At 38.7% G+C, this 21,872-nt stretch overlaps 1 protein-coding gene across 1 annotated transcript; it reads left to right on the top strand.

Moving 5' to 3' along the window:
- The first annotated feature begins 1,076 nt into the window (after nt 1-1,076).
- Nucleotides 1,077-9,265, top strand: flad1 (flavin adenine dinucleotide synthetase 1). Its single transcript, XM_085365631.1, has 11 exons — nt 1,077-1,141; nt 2,506-2,598; nt 2,970-3,138; nt 3,654-4,031; nt 4,717-4,830; nt 5,107-5,374; nt 5,731-5,878; nt 6,252-6,350; nt 6,496-6,685; nt 8,716-8,789; nt 8,876-9,265. The coding sequence occupies exons 2-11, from the start codon at nt 2,591-2,593 to the stop codon at nt 9,009-9,011; spliced, it is 1,584 nt and encodes a 527-aa protein (XP_085221757.1). The 5' UTR covers nt 1,077-1,141; nt 2,506-2,590; the 3' UTR covers nt 9,012-9,265.
- The last annotated feature ends 12,607 nt before the right edge of the window (nt 9,266-21,872 follow it).

The raw sequence follows: 21,872 nt of genomic DNA, 5'->3' as shown, positions 1-21,872 counted from the left end.
TGATTCAGTGGATCGGTTCATGCGTTGGTGCACTGACACGTACGCTTTTTTTCTTTTTTCCCACTGAAGCATGTAAAAATGTACCCGTGAAGCAAGTTTGCCCTTATTTGACTCAAATGCATTCCCTCCAGGAAGCAAAACGAATATAGTTGTGCTTGGATCTAAGAATGTTGTGCTTGCATCTCAGAATTGCCCATTCACGTAATCATTTCTAGTTTTATATAATTATATGATAGACCATCACATAATTGTATCACACAAAGCATTTTTATTTTTCACGTTGATAAGGACTTGTTCTGCAATCCCAGTCTGCTGAGTAAGATAAGATAAAATAGCTGTTATTACTCCTACATATGGGAAATGGGCATTATTACAGCAGCAAAGTAGACAGATAATAATAACTGGAACAATAATAAAACAATAGAATACTTTATTATTTTGTAGGTCATATGATCTGATAGAAAAACAATACATAAATCAAGCGTTGTACGCGCTCTCGTTAAGCGGACATAAAGGTACAAGGAGTTACGTTGAATGATCAGTAGTTAAATTGATTAATTTTTAATGAATTCAGACAGACAGAGTATATCTTAAACCGTCGATGTGTTTGAAGGCAGTAAAATGCTGTGCGCGAGAATCAATTCGTCTCTCACTTCGGTTTAATATTTCATCCACAAGCAGACAAAACTGTTAAATATATGCCAACATGCTCCACCCACAGGCGAAAAAGGTAATTATGAGTTTAATAACAGCATTTAGGTTTGGTGGAGTTCACTCCTCCAGTCAGCAGGGGCGCACGAGTGACAGTAATCTATTTTGAATCGGGCAAAGGAAGGAGTGATTCTCCGTCCTCTTCCGGGTGGTGGTGCAGCAGTAAAGTTATGTTACTAATCGTTTGGCTGACACTTGTTTTTAAAGTAGATAAGCGACATTTATTACTCCTCATTGACTGTACTGATTCCGCCACATCTTTAAATGACTTTAGTGTACATTACGTGCTGGTCGTTAAGATCCGCCTCCTGAAATATGATTGGCTATCGTAGTGTGGTTTTAAGGTCACGTCATACCTTGAGCGACAGCTCGAGCTGCAGCTGTACCAACCGGTGATAGGGAGCTTAGCACGGACATATACAGCTGAGGGGTAAGTTCCCTCGGTTTTAATGAGATTGGTTATCAAATAATAAATGTAACACCCGGACTTTTTCCTCACACTAAACATATTCGTCGAGAGATATCGACAGTAGAGACAAAATTGAATGTGCACATCTACTTAAATTGTACTTCTTTATTTTGGCATAAGTAACCTAGCGAGGAGACTTAGAGTTAGCTAAGAATTTACTTTCAGGTGTTACACACGCTCACACACTTGTGATATTTGCCTTGTGTTTCAGTTATTTTTTGGTATGGCCATAAATGAATATGTCTGAGTTCACTTTATTTTCGCCCCGTTAGATAACTTACAAATGTTACGCAATGCAAACTATGTAAGCAGGTGCAAGGCAGTTGTGTCAAAAAGCGAATACTAATGTTTCTACGTTTTTAATGTCTAATATGGTTTCTTGTGTTGGTTAATAGACTGTAGTCAACGGGATTTACGGAGGGGCTAAAATGAATTATTCCAATCTCTGCACTCTTTTCCAGATCTCTCTTGAAAAACTATTAAGAAAAAAACAAACAAACAAACAAACAAAAAACACCCAAAACACTTTTTACCTTATACTTTGTCACTTTGACTTGATATCGTCCATAAGACATGTGTTGGACAGATCATAGGCCAGCTAGTCATCTACAACAGTTTACCCCTAATCAATTCTTGGCAAATACCAGAAGTCACTGTTTGCTTTATCCTTCTGCAACTGTGACTCCCAGGCTGCTCTCCAAACCACATGCACAATGTGAAGCTTAACATACAAGACACCTAGAAGTATCATTAAATGCCTGCTTTGGATCTGTTAATCCCTTAACAGTGGATTTAAGTACCATTATTTCTCTTTTTAACACATTTGTGTAATATAGATGTTTTTGCTTTGTTATCACAGAGTTCTATTTTGTCAGCAGTTTGCTAGCGTTTCAAACACTGGATGGAAAACGTGTTTTTCATCTGCATCAAATGATTATCTACCTTAAAAGACACAAATTATTAAAACTATTAAAACAAACTGTCACCATCTTATTGTTAATGATGCACACAGGACTACTGCAATTTAGTTATATACAACTGAAAAACAGTTAATACACACATTTAAATAGAAATAAAACAGTTTCATTAGCAACCAGTGACTTTTAATCATTCAAGTGTTTTAAATACAACTCTTTTCTTATTTCAAGTTCAACCACTTAACTCCAATTTAAAGCCTTATCAAAAGACCTATATAAATAAATAGCCGATTTAAAAAAAAAAAAAAAAAAAAAAAAAAAAAAGAGAGAGAGAGAGTCAGTGTTAAGGAAATGCAGAAGAAATGCACAAATTATTCACATGTTAACAGTACACCCTTCCTCTTCCAGAGATACCTTCAGCTAAGGGACACACTATGACAGAGAAGAGGGTCTGAACAACAGCGAAGCCTTTTCTGATGTTCTGTGTGGATTCATGCTGATGTAAGAAACATTTCTTGTCACTGTAAATGCAGCAAAGTAATACAGATGCTATATTAAAATGCACAAATATCTGACAAATTACAGGGAGATCTTTAATATTTGACCTTAATATGGGGTGCATTTGTTTCCTCTGTTATGGTATTACAGAAATCACCGTTTGTAAGACATGCTGGCTTTTCCTTTAATTTGTGGCCCATCTGCATATTAACAGTTGAGCATACTGCACACTGCATTCCATATTGCATATGCTTACATACTATGCTAAAGAGGTCTTATTGACTCGATAGGTTTTTGACTTTGCTGAGTGTTGATAAACCTAGTATAAATTTGTAGTAAGAAGTACTCAATTAATTTGTTTCCATTGTTCCCAGCTTTTCTTTTCCGAAGCTGAGTAGAGCAGTGGTGCGTGTGAGGAGACTGGCAGCTCATCTCAGCAAGGCAACCATGTCAACAAACCTCCAGAGCAACAGTTCGTCTTCTGCAGCCAACGGGGATGCTCCTACTGCAGCCATTCTCATCATTGGAGATGAGATTCTTAAGGTGCTTTTGGTGTTGATAAAGTTTGTGCCTTGTGTGGCTTTTAAGCTATATGTGTGTGACAGCACCCAAATGAAAATCACTGGGAGTTTGTGCAATTGAGGAAATCAATATAAACTGGGTTTTTTGTAATAGAAGTAGGAGCTTGCATTGTGCAGTGTTTAACATATACCGTCATCTGCATCCCTATGTGTTTGGACCTCTATCCAGTCTCTGATGTGCATTTCATGACCTCAGGGGGAGAAAACTGCGATGGTTATGTTATGTGGCAGCTGTGGCTGTTTCTGAAATCACAAGCTTACTATTATTTTTCTTTGACTTGACATGATCATGATTTAAACATGAAGTATTTGATTTTTGTCCAGTGTCACATCTCTCTGCCTGAAAATCAGCCTTCAGTCCTTGAATTTCATCAAGCAAGACCTTGGAGTTTCCTTTTCCTTTTTCTTTATTTTTTTGTGTTTCTTTCTTTTTTTTAAGGTTCTTGAATCTGATGTGCATGTGGGTGTCTCTTTCAGGGTCACACAGTGGATACCAACAGTGCCTTTCTAACTAAAGCGCTTAGGAAGCTTGGAGTGTCTGTGCAGCGCATAACAGTCATACCGGATGTGCAGGCAGTCATTGCCAAAGAGGTGGCCCTCCTTTCATCTCAGTATACGCACCTCATCACATCGGGGGGTATAGGTCCCACTCACGATGACGTCACCTTTGAGAGTGTTGCCATAGCATTCCACGAGGAGTTATATGCCAATCCAGACCTTAGCAAGCTGGTTGAAGAATTCTTCGGGGTTGGGGAGAAAAACAGTGCCGCTATGAAGCTGGCGATGGTGCCTCGCTCAGCAAAACTTAACTATGGAACTGACCCTCAGACTGGGCTAAAGCACCGCTACCCTCTGGTGAGTGAACTCGGTACAGAGGAATTTTTATAGAACACAAAGTTACTTCAAATATATCCAAGCTACATGGTGCTGTTCAACCCATAACCTTTCTTTAAGGTAAACAAAAGTGACGGTGTTTTCTTTAGAAGACAGATTGCAAACTAACTAGTTGCTGAAGGAGTGAAAATAGCTTCCTGCAGTGGTCAAAACAATAAATACTCTGAGCACACACAGACACCAGGCGTGAGAAGCATTCACACCTCTTACTCACAGGTCATTAAATTTGGACATTTTTCTCTTTAAGGTTAATATCTTTGGTGATTTATTAATGTGTTTCAAGTTGAGAAACATTAATGTACAGTATATTATTATTGAGAATTTACTATTGAGAATTTAAAATGAAACAATGAAGAACAGCCCTTAAAAAAAGTGCCCTGTCTCGGCAAAAGGTGGAGAAGGAGTTGGATACCATTCTCATGCTTGTTAGCTATAAATGGAACCCCAGACACCAGCCATTTATCTTAGCAAAAATAAATATCTGACATTTACAAAACTGTAAATCTGACCTCAATTATTAGCTGTCTCTGGGTTGCAGAGATGTGATTTAATTCCTGCATCATATTTCAATAGTTTCAACAATGATGGCTCGAGTACCGCCCCACATCTTTTCTTATAATTTGATGTGTCTACCTTTTTCTCCCAGGTCAGTGTACGTAATGTGTACATCTTTCCCGGGATCCCATCTTTAATGGAGAAGGCCTTCAATGGGCTGGAGCATCTCTTTGCTGGTTCAGGGACCACCTTTCACACTCGCGAGGTAACTCCATAACCAAACCTGTTACTTCAAAATCCAGTCCAAGTCAGAATTAGTATACTTTTGTTTTTTTCTAATTAATTTTTATGTATTTATCTATTTTTTACTTTTTGTTTTTAATAGAGTTTAGTACTTCCTCTATATTTCTGATATTTCCTTGATACTTTTAATGTATTTTACCTTTTAGTTTACTTTTAGTTGAGTAAAATAAAGTTGATTTGAATGCAGTGTTTAAATAGTACAATTAAGTTTACCAGACATTAGCTTTTTTGTTTTTAGGTGTTTGTCGATGCAGATGAAACGGACATTGCACCTGTGCTGACCAAACTGCAGGCTGACTGGGGCCGAAAGGTGGCTCTTGGCTCCTACCCTGACTGGTTGAGCAACTATCACAGAGTTAGGCTGGTCCTGGACGCCGACAGCCAGCAGGAGGTGGACAAAGCCCGAATACAGCTGCTAGACAAGCTGCCCAAGGGGAGCGTGGTGCCCTTAGTCACAGACCCGGTGTCCATAGCCCCCGCTGAGGTGTACGGATTGGCCAACAGTGGTGAGTGTGCGGAGAGTAATGGAAGATGATTCTTAAATATGTGTCATCTTGATATAAAGTGAATACTGACTTGTGCATTTTACACAGGCATTGGGACCAATAAAGAAAGTTAAAATATTAAAGTAATTTAAGTCGTAAAGTCAGAGTGGATAATAAAAAAGAAGAATATAACTCTGTGAGACAGAATGGTGAATAGATTACAATAAAGCTTCAATAACTAAGCTATGACAAACTACTAGCAGCTTTTTTTCTTTTCTTTGGATTAGACGTAGAAATGTGGGCTCATTTCTAAGATGCCTCACTGCTTGACTGCATTAATTATGAACCATCCTCTTACTGTCGATTCCTTCCTACAGGTACAGAGCTGGGTGAGAAAGTCATGTCTGCACTGAAAACAATAGAGGCAGCACTCCATCAGTATTCAACAGAGCAAATCTGTGTTGGCTTTAACGGGGGCAAAGACTGCACAGCGCTGCTTCATCTCTACTATGCTGCACTGAAACGGTAACAGGAGGGGAGAAGACGAGATGAGACAATTAAAACATTTTTGTGGATTTTTTTAATCTGTGAGGGGGGAAAAAAAACAAATGACCTGAGAGATGAAAGATGAAAATGAAGATTCAAATTAAAAACATAATGATAGCATTAGCGCACAGTGGGGTGTGAGATCTCAGCAGGAAGTAAATGGAAAAAGAAAACTAGTTTGAGGGCAGCACTTAGAGAAAATCTTGGAGAAGACTGACTACTTTTTTGGACTTTTCATGACCTGTGCTGGACAGATTGTGAGATATGACAAATACTTATCTGATCTTTTTCTGTGCCAGCATTGCTTATCTTTTTAAAAAATGTCCCTTTTTTCTCTTCCTGTCACTCTCAGCCGATATCCAGATACTAAAGAAAAGGTGAAAGTCCTGTATATTCGTATTGTCTCTCCATTCCCAGAAATGGAGAGATTTCTACAGGACACAACAAAAAGGTGAGCTATCCACCATCTAGCTATCTATCCAGTTGATGTCATGTATTTTAATATATCCAGTCCAGGTCTTGTTTTGAAAAATGTGGCCTAACCCTGTCTGTGTGGCACCACTGTATCTCATTACTTGCCGTTGTATGTCCCAAAGATATAGCCTGGAGCTGTTCACTGTGGAGGGCAGTATTCGCCAGGCACTGAGCGAGGTGAAGGAACGAAGGCCAGAGCTAAAAGCCGTCCTGATGGGGACCAGGAGGAGCGACCCCTATTCACATACACTCACAGACATGTGTCCTACTGATCCTGGCTGGCCTGACTACATGAGAGTCAACCCCTTACTAGTGAGTGTCACACAGTATGCATGCCGTTATATTAGGACTGTATGCTGGCTCTACGTGGCGTGAGGCGGTATGACTCGCCTCGATCTGTTTTCCTTTACAATCGAGTACCACTAAATGTGCGTGGGGTTGTTAGAGCAACTTGGCCAAACATCCCGTAATGTCATTTGTACGTGACACAAACGCTACAACAAAGGTGGACATCAAAGCGATGGTATACTTGCTGCTCAGTCTGTGGCTTTTTGTCAGACTGGGACCAAGTAGGTACTAAAAAAGTACCTGATACCAGATACTATCACCGAGGCGACCCGAGTACTAATGGAAACTGCTATAAGATCATACCTCATGGTTTTCATTTTTAGCGCTTTTTCTGTTGCAGTGCTGTTTCTCTCTCTTTACTGAATTCATCTCTCTAGACTCAAATGAAGTCAAAGTACGTTCAAAATAAAGCTAAAAATACCCCAAAATACTTGAACAGAAAACAACATCATGCACAGATGGATTAAGACTTTTCTTCCATATTTACATGAAATACAACCATCTAGTAAAAAATGTGTATTTCCCAATTGGTTGGGAGTAGTTCCTGGAAGTTGCTTGTTACCAATTCCATCAAAAAACTCTCAACAATTGAATTTAATTACTTGCAGGTTGCCATGGTTCCATGTAGCTTTTTACCCCTTTAGCTGTAAAAGACTGATGGGTTATTGTCACAATGAATATGCAAGTTTGTGTTACTTGAGAAGGAGGTGACATGGGATTTTGAAATTGATACCATAGATGCAGCTACTAAAAATTTCAGAAGAGTTTGACTCCTTGATCTCAAGTTCAAGGTCAGAGGTCAAGTTTCCTGAAAATCTTTTGAATGTGATAATTTGATTTTGAAATTGAAGTCATAGGTGTATCTAATAGGAGGGATACCATTGGTAAGCCGCTAGTATTTTTCTTGTTTGTCTGCAGTACTTGCCAACCACGAGTTAAAGTAAAGGTGGAAGTAAAACTTGTTTTGTTGAAATGTACAACACAAATCGGAAATGGAGAAAATTCACCTTCAAAGGGAAAGTTGTGCCAACATTTTTCAAAAGGCCAGAGCTCAGTTTCTGGATCGTGTCAAACTTTTCATAGTTTCATTACAGCTCAGAGAGCAGCTGGACTGTATTTGTAGACAAGTACGTCACTGTATGACCACAGCAACATGGTAGTGATTAAAGCAGTCACGTGGAGGTTTTTGTCAAGTCATTGGAGAATACACATTTTTCCTAGCGACAGATGTCACTGACCGATGTGTAAACCCGCGTGATTCAGGCCTTAGCAGTCATTTTCCCAGTGACCACTCATAACCGGTCATTTTCCTTTCATGACCAGTGATTGTCAGATTGTAGGGTCGGGTAGTTATTATTCACTTATTCATTTGACACCACATTGTCACCATGATTGTCACATGTCTAAAACAGCAGGTGTAAAATAATGTGTCTGCAAAACCTCATGACCTGGGAAAGCTTCACTTGTTATCCTTGATGTTATTTGTCATCTTGATAAAAATTTCTGAATAATGCTTTATTCGTAAAGCTTTAAACGACTATTTTTCCTAAATAAACTCACACATAATGTGAGTGCACCAGTACATTAAAAGGCTTTCTAATGCAACACCAACGCAGAGTGAGGGATGCATGTTAACATTTCAACATGAAAGGGTCACAAAAGTGAAATCATTGCAGTGCTTTTTGCTGAATAGCTGTAGCAAGCTCACGTCTTGTTCTTCTGTTTAGTCTGGCTGAAGAATGGATGTGCATAAGCGACATGGCAGTCGCCTGCTTTATTTGATTTTATTGTTAATGCTAGTACTGTGTCAGCTGCTGTGATGGAGCACATAGAAGCACAGGTACATTTAGCAGTTGACCTCAATTCAAGATAATTTATGTAGTGCTTCATCTCATGAGTATATCTAAAAGGACTCCACAGAGGATGAGTTATTATAGCTTGAACAAAGGGAGTCAGTTGCAAACCAATTACATTTGTTTTCTAACACTCTCCAGGACTGGACATATCACGACATCTGGGCATTCTTGAGGACATTATACGTGCCCTACTGTATTCTCTATGATAAAGGGTAAGGATGTGTTAGTTGTCTTTATTCAGGTGTACACAGCTTAAAAAGCAGATCTTTAGGTCTAAAATATCTCTGTTGAAATGTAGGTACACTTCACTCGGCAGTATGGACAACACCTGTCGAAACGAGGCACTGAAGATGGTGGATGCCAGGGGGGTGACACGATACAAACCAGCCTACCTCTTGGAGAATGAAGAAGAGGAGCGAAACTCCCGCGCTTGAAACAATCTGTGCTCGTCTTACTTAAGCTGTTCTTCGTGGAGCCATTATTTTTTCTTTTTAAGGATGTCTGCTAACCATCCACCCTCATTTAATTCATAAGAAGGACCTTTTCAAAAATACCATGTCTGACTGCGGAATGAGATCACAGAGAAAATGTGTGTTGCTTGTGTACATGAGTCTAAAGTAATGGCTCTCTGTGCTGTTGAATAAAACATCACTCCTTTTTTTTTTTCTTCTATTGTCATGTTACTTTAAGAGGGCTCTCACATACAAATGGGAATCTGCAGGGCATTCAATATAGCTCTTCACTTAACTTATTCATGCCTCCCTTTGTCTTATCTCTAAATCCAATAACAACACTCCACCAGGAAGACGGGCTCCATCAAAATGTATTTGTAAATAATGTAAAAAGGGTTTTCTCATCGTGGAGAGAACACCAGATTTGAGAAACTCCCTGATGAAGGCCACCCAGCAGGCTCTCGTTTGCTAATCCGTGTCTCCGACTGAATACCCAGAATTGCAGGCTGCAGCATGTTTAGCTGAGCATCTCCCCACCACACACCCGCTCGCTGTAGTTCTCTTTGAAGCCCTCACGGGCGCGTTGTTCTCACGTTTTCTATTTAGTGCCCGTGATTATAATAAATTACCTTCTCCGTTTCCAGACATGATTGAATCCAGGCTCATCGATCTGCGCTCTCCCTCTCCCCGCCTGGAGATTAGTCAACACCGCGCAGCGTGGATCAATACCGGCCGATCTAATAAAGCGGGTCGCTTACGAGGCCACCGCGGGGCTGCACACACTGTTACACCAGCAATTACCACTTCTAGGCCGTCCCTCATACACCCCCTCCTAACATATCTGTCCTGGCTTCACGGCTTGCTTGATTTATTAATAATAACAGTAATAAAAGAGGCAATGAACAGCGGCTTTATAATCACAGCACCGATGTAATGGTGTGTGTTTTGGTGGTGCGGTAAACACACCGGGACATTGTCTGGAATGATGTTTTTGGGGTAGAAAATTAAGTTACAGTCTGTGTTAGGCCACTTCTAACTATAGCTGTATATGCAGCTTATATAATGTGAGGGGTTTACTTTTAAATAGGTCTAATTTGTGCTTTTATTTATTTAAACTTCTCCTGTGTGCTTGTAGCACATATCCACCTTACTTTTAGGTTGAATCCTTAATTATGCATGTAAAAATGTATATAAATCCTTGTACTTCTCATACTTTTATACATTAATGGCAACAATTGTATATAATAATTCGTTTTGAATGTATCTTGTGTAACTTATTTACTTGCATATCTGTATTTCATATTTCTATCGGCTTCTTTTTTTTTTCTTTTTTAAAAAAAATCATTTTATTTTGATTAATTCTTGCTGTGTGTTAGGAGGAAACAATATCTGGATCTGGTGTATATCCTGTAAATATTGTAGAAGTTACAATAACGTTGTCTTTATCTTTGGTTAAAGATAAAATACAGTGCAATTAAACACATCTAACCAGTGGTTTCCAGGCATTTGGTTTTCTGACCTCATTTACAAAAGAAGCTGTTGCCTCTTGCCACATTTCTGTAATTTTCCCATAAACATCTTAGTAAAATCATTTGTTAACTTTGTAAAGGCTCAAAGCGCAAAGTCTTCCTAATAAAAGAATTAATTAAAAAAATGAGCGATCACAAGGATGCATGGAACAAAAATAGCTCTTTATATTGTAAGGTAAAACCCTACAAAATTGCAAAGATACCCCAACAACCACACAACCCTCTATGAACAAGCACTTGGTGACTGCTGGAAGGGAAGTGTGGCAGAGCCATTGTTCTTTCCACTCTCATTAATCACCCCACAATCCCTCAGATTAGGTTTGTGACCCTAAGAGGGGTCCCTGAACGTTAGGAAGGCAGCCGCTTGAACTGCTAAGTAGTTTACTATATAAATTCTGAATACAGGACTTCGATTGAAGACTTCCAGTTAAGCAGAAAATCAAAGTTCTTCCACCACACGGGCAATAATATAAAATGAACTTGTGTTTTTCCAAAGTTTATCACTGCTGTACTTTTTCCTCCACTGGTTCATATTTCATTCTCATTCTTTTTCAGCTGTCATGTTTGTTTTGGCTGCATCAATCCACCACTGTAGCCAAACCAGTTTCTTACTCAATTCCTTTCTTGTGTATTATGACTCTGAATTCTTGCTCAGTCTTTCTTATGAATTTCAAAATGATGTTTTGATTTTGGCCCAGAAGCCTGAGTCAGAAAAACCTCTTGGGTTACACAGTGAGAGGATATGCATATTGACTACAAGGGACCTAAAAACATATTGGAGTGAAATACTTTTTTTCCTCTTCCTTTTTGTGGTCCTTAACTGCATATTTATAAATATCTTATTTTGTACTTCACAATACTCTTCCAGGAACGGGGTTTATCTGAAAGCCAGAAAACTTCAAATAAAATAATCCTGACGTTCTGATAAAGCAACTTTTCTGCCATTTGAGACAAAGGGGAACAAGTAGGAATATAAAGTGGTTTTCTTCCCACCCTCTCCCCTGTGCACATTTAAACTTAATTGGTCCTCCAAAGACAGGTTTTAGGGTGGGTGGGGTAGAAGTATGATCAGAGCAGCCGCTTAAGGTGATGCGAGGATAAGAAGCTAATCTTGCTGCTCGCTCAGTACACTCCAGTGTTTCTCTCCATATCCCCCAGGTGGGACTGACTTATAAGAGGATCCACACAGCTAACAGTGTGTGTGATATGGACTCAGCATGACTTAAAATGACACTTAATGTGACTTTGTACAAAACATGTGGCAAGCTTTGATATCGGAGTGAACTATCCATCTGATGCTCAGGTGACTGTGATGCTTTTCTCTAAAGGAATATGTTCTTAATCCAATTCCTCAGCAGCTCCTGCAGTGTAAAACGAGACTTGAAGCACCATGAGACAGCAATTCAGGCGATGTCCTAGGAGGGATGCTTAACACAGAGGATGAATAGACAGACCGTTGTCAGAAAGCATCAGGAGAGAAGGGAGACCTTTGAGTCTATGCAAATTACCAGCCCATCTGCATGTAAAGCCAACCGACCAGAACACGGGAAATAGGATGTTCAGTATCAAAGTGTCACACATTAAAAGTGGATGAAAGTAAGTGAGAAAGAAAGGAAGGGAGGGACTGGGAGCGAGAAAGAGGAGGGAGGCGGCTTTGCTTGCTGCCATGTGAAGTGTGACTGACTTAGCTCATTTGTGCTTGGTTTTGGTATGTTCAAATAAAAGGCAGTTTCATAATCCTAAGTTTGTCACAGCTTCCAGGCCAGTACACAGAACCAAGACCCCCTGCTCATATCCACACACACACACACACACACACACGGGATGCATTCAGAAATGCTTTTCATAAGGCGGACTCGCTTTAATGTAAAGAATCAGGGTCTGTGAAGCTTCAGCCAGCACACTGAAAACTGATGAGAAAGATTCTGCTCAGCTCAAGCCGACTGGAGCTCATTTGCACTCAACAGCAATAACTTAAACACGATGTGGGCCGGTAGAAAGATGAGAGATGTTTAGCACTAGGAAGTCCGAGCCGATGTCAGACGATTCCTGCTTTTGAACTGGATTTGAAAGATTATGAAAACATTTTATGTGTTTTCTAAGCCCAATTTAATGTATCATTTCATATCCCTAATCAGGCAGCAAAACAAAATTCAGCCGTGTTTACCTCATTCAGCTGATATCTTCTTCAGCTTCTAGTATCAAAAACTGAAATGTGTGCAAATTATGTGCAAATTAATGGAGGAGAATGATAATAGGCAACCATACTCTGATTTACAGTCATGTGGCGAGATAAGTACCTCCAACTGAAACAGATTTTTTCAACATATTTGAGCAAGCAAGCACCTGTTCCTCTTTCCTCATAGATAAAAATGCTACACACAGAAACAAATTACATGTCATGTGCAATCATAGTAACAGGTAGATTCTGTCATATTTAACCTGTCTCTGACCCAAGGTATGGACGGTGTTATTTGCTCCAGATATAAAGAGCTCTCTAATATCTATGGATGTCAAAAAATCCTGCAAGGCACTGGGAAATATCTCCAAATGATCTGAATAAAATCATTCTACCTGTAACAAAAATTTGTGTCTCAAGTGGTGTAGATATTAAATCACTGCCAGTTTGTCCAGAACTGGCCACCTTATCAAATTCTGAACAGAATTTGAAACAGTCTCAGAGAACCCCAGAATGATCTGCAGCCAACTCATGCCACTGTTGGTATTATCAGCCACAGGTTTATGACCCCAACCCCCCAAAATATAAACAGAAACAGGTGCGGTGGTTAGTGCAGTTGCTGTTGCCTCACAACAAGAAGGCCTGGGGTCTTTCTATGTGGCTGGAATGTTCTCCTCATGTCTGCATGGGTTATCTCTGTGTATTCCAGTAACCCTAACCCCTTCTACAGCCCAAAGACATGCAGTCGATTGCGTTAGATCAGTTCCCCAAACTCAGTCCACGAGGGCCCGTGTCCCTGCAGGTTTTAGATGTGTCCTTGATCCATCACAGCTGATTTAAATGGATAAATAACCGCCTTTAAGTTCTCCAGAGGTCTGGTAATGAACTAATCATGTGATTCAGGTGTGTTGACCCAGGGTGAGATCTAAAACGTGCAGGGACACCGGCCCTCGTGGACTGGGATTGGGGACCCCTGCGTTAGATTAACAGGTGATTCTGAATTGTGCATAGGTGTGAATGGTTATCTGACTCATAGCCCTGCGACAGGCTGGTGAACTGCCCAGAGTGTAAAACAGCTCTTGCTCTATGGCAGCCCTACTCAGAGTCGTGGTGGGGGGACAATAAGTGGAGGAAGATGGATGGATGGATAAACTGGTGGATGCGTGTCTTTGCTCTATCTTCCTTCCCTTAACCCCAACTGGTCACCGAGCCTGGTTCTGTCTGAGGTTTATTCCTGTTAAAAGGGAGTTTTTCTTTTCCATTGTCGCCAAAGTGCTTGCTCACGGGGGAGGGGGTCCTCTGATTGTTGGCGCTTTCTCTGTATTATTGTAGGACTTTATCTTAGAGTATAAGGAGCCAGGAGGCAACTGTTGTTGTGATTTGGCGTCATACTAAATAAAAACGTTTAACTGAACTGAAAAATTGAATGAATAAACATTTTAATGGAGCTCAAACAGGCCACACAAACGCATGAGATTTCATTGGAAAGGCCAGGACGTCCTCTTTTGGACTTATTAGGGTAGCTCAAGTAAATCAAAAGATATAGACCAAAAACAAGTGTCCATTTAGCTATTTTGTTGCTAAAACCCTGATGTGACAAATAAGTCAATGAATAAATGGGGTCAGAAAAGTCTAACTATAATATCAGACACGTTTTAATGCATTAGAAATGTTCAATGACCTGAAAGGTACCTTTAGTAATGACAGTTAAAAAACAAACAATCTTTTTAAAATGAACTAGTTCTGTTACAGGCATCACGCCACGATTTGAATGATTTGATATGAAATTATTTGACAAACAAAGCATAACTACAACGTGTTCTTCCGTACATGTTGTTTAGAGGTCCTGAGCTGCATGAGAACAACTTTTGAAAACATTTAAATGGTTTGTGAGACGTATTTCACAGCATTAAACATGTTTTTCCTTGTGGTGTTGTTCAGGTATGTCGAGTTTAGCAACGGACACTGTTTTACGTGTAACTGAAAGCTGATTTGTCCAAATACACACTTACATTGTACATTTTTTCACATGTCTGTGTGTTGACAAATGATCTGGCTTAATCTACCAAAACACCAAAACAGCTATTTTATTTTTCCTTCTTTGTCATCATCTGAACCTTTCCACATTTATCACTATTTGTTTGACACACTGTAAGTACCTCCTTTGTGAGCATTGAGCAGAAATAATTACTCTCTTATTGGCTACCTGACATGTGAAATGGATGTGAAAAAGAGTATGTCATAAGCACACCCAGTGCACATAAGCACGCTTCGTTTAGAATAAACTACTTGCTTTCACCCACGGCGAAAATAATTACTCATAAACTGGAAATTGAAATGCCAAACAGATTAATCAAAGCTGGAAAATACTTAATTCAAAAATAAAAAAAACCAAACAAACAAACAAAATAAGCCCCCACACAGATAAAGACATACAACCGTGCTTGTCTTTTAATGCTTCAGACACAGTTATTATCATAAATGACGCAGTAAATCAAATTAACTAAAAAATCAAAAAGCGTTTAGAGAGGCGCAGCTCTCCGCAGCTGGTTGTGCTGCGATGCAGCATCTTCAGTAGTCTAATGAGTGCATAAATGCAAATGTGTTATTTCAATAGACTCATTCATTTCAGATTGTTTGGTTGTCTGTGTTTTTTTTTGACATTTTGAGTTTGTAACATGATAAATTATTGGAAAATAATAAGAAAGAATGAACTTTTTGTTTGTCTAGTATCAGTAATTCAAATTAGCAGCTGCCATTATTATGGTTATTATAAGGCAATACACGCCACACTATACATCAAAGCTTGCAAGTGCGTTTTGTAGCCAACCAAGAATCTTTCTCTTCTTGATTTAGGAGCTTACTCTTCCTTTGCTGTTTGCTGAGCCTTTCTTGCACAACAAATGTTTGATCTACTCATGGATTTTGAATGATTTTCAAGTCAAGGGATCGTGCCAGACAGTAAAAGACATTCAAAAGTCTCTGGTGGTGCTTTTTGAAGTAGTTGATTTTTATGTTTGTGCTTCATTGTCCGGTTGTAGCTGACCTGATTTCAGTTTCATTTTTTTGGCCGACTGAAGAAGATTAATATACAAATTTCCTTCTAGAATCTACTTTTTTCTGTATCTGCGCAGCGTTTTCAGTGTCCCGAAACAAACCATTTTTACCTATTTGGTGCCAAAGTGTTGGTTTAATCAAATGCTGCTCCTTTTCTCGTCATTGAAAGATTAACTTCATCTGTCCATTGCACTTGTTTTCAAAGCCGCTCAACAAGGTGCTTAGCAAACCTTAGATGTGAATTTTTATAATGAGATCAGAGGTTACATTTCCTTTAAAATGAACCCCTGTTTGTACATCAGTGCTGCACAGTCACCGTCACGTATGCGTCAACTAAACCCTATGTTTTTTTTCCTTTGCTTCTTTGCATGGCAGTCTTGCAGTTTTATCAGAAAGTTTTCTGGGTTTCCAGATCTTGTCCTGACCTCCAGAGTTCCCCTTATGTGCCATTTCTTAATGACATTTCAGACAGTGGAAATTGCAAGCTGGAAGCACTTTGATATCTTTTTATAGCCTTCCCCTGCTTTGTAGGCATCAATTAGTTGAATTTTTCTGAACCTCAGTCAGTTTCTCAGCCTATGGTTGCTGAGTATTACCACAAGGTTTGAAAAGTTGTTGGCTGACACTTCCTAATCACAGTTCTTGACCTGCCTTATAAGTGAGTCGATTAAGGTCTAACAATTAAAAGAAGTTCTGCAAGTAGACGGCTGCTAAAACTTGCAACATTATTTCATGTTATTTTATCCCTGATTTCAAGTTGTGCATTAACATAATCAAAAGCATTACAGAGCCCAAATCAACCTAGTGTTTCAAATGAACAGTGCTCCAGAGAGTCCGCTTTAAACTGGTACAGTGTTGTCATAATGGGCAGTTAACGAGGATCAAAGTTGTATCAAATATTACCTGGTGTGTTTATTGTTAGTCCTTTTACAAAAGGAGTCATGTACATTTCCCACAATGCCGGTAATTCAAAGACTCAAGTGTATAATGCCAGGATTTAACAAAATGTACAGTAAGCTTGCTTGTTGACTTTCCCAGAGTCAGATGAGGATTCAGTTTCTGGCTCATTTTCATTTCTCTTCGCTGTAGCGCCTTTATGTCTTTTCACTTCAATAAAATATGTAGAAATCTGTGGAAAACAGGGGAGCCCAAACTTTTACATCCAACTATATATAAGGAAGAGTGTGGTTTAACTATAGACTTTGAGAGCTATTGAAAATACTCTTAATGCATCTCTGGCAAATCAAGCGAAATGAAACGTCAGAGAAAAAAGGGAGGATATCCTCGAATTGAATTTTGAGAACTCTAAGTAAAAACTCTGCTTGTTATAACCCTCTTCACAGATTTAGCATCTTAAGTCTTTTACTCTCCACTGCATAAAGGGGCAAATTTTTCACCCTCGGAAATATATACTGTATTGGATTATAAAGTATTGAAAAAGGAAACGCAATATGTGCAAGAGATGTCAAGTGACATTTTTCTGATTGCACTCGACTTTAACGTAGTCCTTTATCCAAATATTAGTAAGAGCTATTTTACAGGGCTAAAATACTGCACACACAGCTGAGGCAGTGCCTTCAGGAGTAAATAACACCGAATGCTGCTTAGAGACATCTGAACCCGACAGAAAAAGACTTTCCCCCTTCACGCAGCTTCTGTTTCCTCATGTTAGAAAAGCTGGAAGTCCTGAGCTGCGAGATTGAAAGGTAAGGAGATTTCAAACTGCGATTTAGTCCCGTTTCCTGATGCAAAATGCTGTTCTGTTTGGAAGCGGGCAGATGTGCACAAAGATGACAACTAAAGATTACCACAGATTGGTGAGCTGGAAAGATCAGTGGAGCTTTATTTTGGCACCCATGACATGTTTAACTGGCTCAAGCCATCAATAAAACGTATAAAGTCATCTCAGTGGAACCTTTAAGAACTCTACTTTAATAAAGTTGGGAAATATCACTTTAATGACTTCATCAAAATGAGTTAATGAGATTAAAAATCCCTTCCATGTGTCTGAAAACACATTTTAAAATAACAATTTGTCTGATAGGTTTCTTTTTCTCATAAAACAGTTAAATTACTGATATAAATCGCTAAACTAACATGTACAAAAAAGTAACAAATACACTCCTTTTCTTTAAAAAGTTGAATTATTGGATGCTTCCACGATTATCACTAAAGAATCGTTCTTAGTGTTTGTGCAATCCGAGCTTCAGTTTTCATATCACGCTCGTGTAGACTGGCTTAGAAAGCCACCATTTCTCGAATCTTACTCGTAGGTACAACTTCTGCTTACAGGTGAGTCCAGTGAAAGCTTCCACTTTCAGAAGAATTTGATACTTACAGACTGTTGTGAAACTTGCATAAATATATACATTATATACATAAATCATGCTGAATAGTGAAGGCTGAAAAAAATATCCCTACAAGAAATGTTGACAAAAACATACATAATACATGAACATCATTTGAAATAACACATTGAAGGTTTGGTGCCAGATGAAGGCTTCCAGCGACAGAATGACCAAAGAAAGGGAACGCAGATTCCCCAGAGGTGATGATATTAGTTTTTGACTGAAATAAAAGCTAAGCAGCACATTTCAGATCTTGAAACACATTTTATTAGGAACCTAATGTATTCAGGAGGGCATGCTTTCTCTCATCTGACTTCACTTTGGTTCTGAAAAATGTGAAATATACACGATCGAGGTGCTGATTACATGCTGAGAGGCTCTGAAAAGCATTCTCCAAGTAGGAAAACATTACAGCGTCTTCTATCCCAGGCATAATTTTACTACAGCAAATTCAGGGGACTCTTGAAAAAAAAAAAAAGTATATAATCTATACACCAAAAAACCAAGACTGCACCCTTAAAACAAACAATGAAAAAGCCCTGAATTGAGTGACTAAACTATAACCACACAAATGTAAAACACATAAAATTAATTGAAATTTTAACGCAGATAAATATTCTTTGTCTCTATTAATATCTAACATCTTATATTTCAAAATATGTAATCAACACCAACAATGCAAGCCTTATTATTCAGCCGAGCTGCAATCAAATGTGGGTCAACATGTGACAGAGTCTGCAGTCCCGAAATTCCATACACTGTAATTACAGGGTTATTTGCGGAGCTCTGCTTCATCTTGTAAGAATTTCTTTTTTGTCAGACATAGTTAAAAAGTCAATTTGGCCTTGCATAAACTGTTTATGAATGCAGTCATCCCGGAAAACCTCGGCGGAAACTTGGTGGGATTTTTACGATCTTCTAAATTTATATTATACGGCAACATCTGTCTACAATTATAAACTTCGTTTTGGACGTTTACTTCAATTCCAGCATTTGCATATCAACACATAACAAGAGTCAACATCCATAAAGTGAGGAATAAAATATCAGAATTGTAATATTTGATATGATCGTTCCAGTGTTTCAGGTTTTAAATCAAAGCTAGAACTATTACACGAAAGCTTTTGGTGTGTGCATGCTTTTGCAGGAGTAAACATCCATGCAGTTTAACACGCAACACACAGAGAGGTGCTACTGCTTATAAAGTCCTTTTACACCACTCTAAAAGCATAATTCTCTTTCTGCTGATTTGAGTATGCTTACTTTATCATTCTCAATGGTAAAAAAATAAATAAATAAAAATCCAAGCATGAGCTCTGGAATGTGAAGGTCAAAAATCAAAGCCACTTCACAACAACATGCCTCAACAGTACCAAACATGTCATCAGAAGAGATCATAAACCATGAAATAGAAGCATTAGTCCCATTATCCAGGAAATTGCCTCCCTAGCTTCACAATCTTCACATTCTATATTACAGCCTATATAAATGGAAATGCATTTACAGCTTATTTGGATGAACACCTCTATGTTTTAAAAAAAACATAAAACAGAAACATCTCCTTTAGGGCTAAAACCAGCCTTCGACCTGACCGAAAATAACTACCTTAAGGTCAATGTATGGGCTATGATGCTACAAAGTCTATTAATACTTGAAGTCTATTGGGTATCTGAATCTTATCAGGCTTTGGCCCCACAGATAAAAACTCTGCTCGATATTCCACTAGGTTACTCACATTACAACGGCCTCTTACAGCACAAGGTCATTTCAAGTCCCAGAAGTCTCCTTATCTCTATACTCTGGTGTATTGCACTGAATGAATGTGTGTGTGTCCCACCAATAAAAACGTGTGTGTGTGTGTCGTCACTGAGACGGTGGTTACATAAACAACTCAATATGTTTAAAAGATAAATAATCATGTACTCAAACCATTTAAATGCAATCATATTTATTTTGTTGTTTAGCCACATAAAAAAGGCTCAGATTGCAGTTGGCTCTTCACAGAAGAAGCTACATTCTTCACTAAAATGTGAAAGCAGAACACACATAAACCGCCTAGTAGTAGACTACATGATGTTGGGGGAAGAACTACATCACTGACCAGGATATTTAAAAAAAAATCTTCAAACATTTGTCACCCATTTAAGAATAAAACGATATATATATAAAAAAAACATTGACATGATTGGTGCGATTTACAGCATTTTGACACTCAAGTTGACACTCAAATATTATATATATGTAAAGCTAGGATAACGTGTACAATTAACCTACAGATTTTTCTAACACAAGTCACTCAAATATTTTGGGTAGATAATTTTGTGATGTAATAAATATATTACCTTAATTTAATTTCAATGAAAAATACACATGTACGTCTTCTCTAATTTAAAAATATCTAATTTGAAAAATAAATGAATTTTAATTTGTTAGGATTTTTTAAACGAGTGTCTATAATTTGGAAGGACTTTCTTTAAAAGCACAAAAAAGCAAAAACAAGAAATAAACAACATTTAAATCACTTAGCTTGAGAAACTACATCACAGCAGAGCGTACTGAAAAATATACCAGTAAATGCACACATATGAAAAAAAAAAATCATTGTTTTTAGTCAAATTTTTGTTGTTAAATAAAAAAGGTAAGTTCTCACTAAAATGTGTTGCATAGTCAATACATCTTTTTTTTCTGGCAGATTATATTAACTATACAGCAAAAGCTAAAGGAAAACATGTGAAAAACAAAACAAAACAAAGAACAACTAAAGGAGCAAATAGTTTGTATCCTTATCTGCACAACTGCTGGACCAACAGGAGAATCAACCAATCAGTTCCACAGTGTGTTCAGTGGAGTGAGATGAGCTGATGCTGTCCAGCTACCCATAAACCTCTCCGTTCTGCTTATTAAGGGTGCAGATGCAGAACAGTGGAGTGGCAAATCAGAGAGGACAAACGCTGTCCCAGGTCCCATTATTAACATACAGCACCAGATTCTAGTGTCCAGTTTCTGGGTTTACGGTAAACCCAGTTCAACTCCAGTACAACCAGTTTAATCCCAGCAGGGGGCGCAGGAGCCCAGCCTCCCTCTTCGAGAATATTCCCCAGTTCCTCCGAAAATGCCTTTTGTTTCAAAATCTAATTAGTTAAAAAAGTAGAACACATGTGTCTCGATCACGTCAGAAACGAGGCAATGAAGGATCATTCAGGTATTTGCGCATAGCAAAGTACAGCATGTCAGAACAAAGTAAAGAAGTCACCAGCTAACTAGTGACCTCTAACCTGAGCCGCTAAGTACAGTAGTATGTGTTTATTTGGCCACTTTTCACCAGGTTGAAAATGAGAAACAAAACAAGAAACAAAGAAAAACTTGGTACGGGTCCAGACTGACTCATTATTCCTCTGAAATCAGACTGGGATATGAGTCTTACAGTCAGGCTTAGCTGTAGAATTGATATTAAGTGGTATTACTTACACAACAGGTAGGAAAACAAAATAATCAGAAATGAATCATTGTGATTCATAATGTCAGTTCCTGTCTCACCGTGGCCCCGTTTTGGAGAAGATGTCCGATTCTTTCCAGATTTTCACACGTAAACAGCCACGAGGCAATAAGTGTCATTTTGCAATAGCTTAGCAAATATGGCATTGTGTAATTCACAAGTAGTGCAGAGGCGTACTTGTACGCCACATTCCCACGGAGAACTGGTGGGAGGTCAGCGATGAGGACGGACAGT

The sequence above is a fragment of the Diplotaxodon limnothrissa genome, linkage group LG11 (genome assembly GCF_057381915.1).
Source record: "Diplotaxodon limnothrissa isolate DT_005_m linkage group LG11, D_limnothrissa_male_GT1.1, whole genome shotgun sequence".
Taxonomy (NCBI): Eukaryota; Metazoa; Chordata; class Actinopteri; order Cichliformes; family Cichlidae; genus Diplotaxodon; species Diplotaxodon limnothrissa.
Note: the sequence above shows the minus strand (reverse complement) of the source record. Positions and strands in the feature narration are given on the sequence as shown.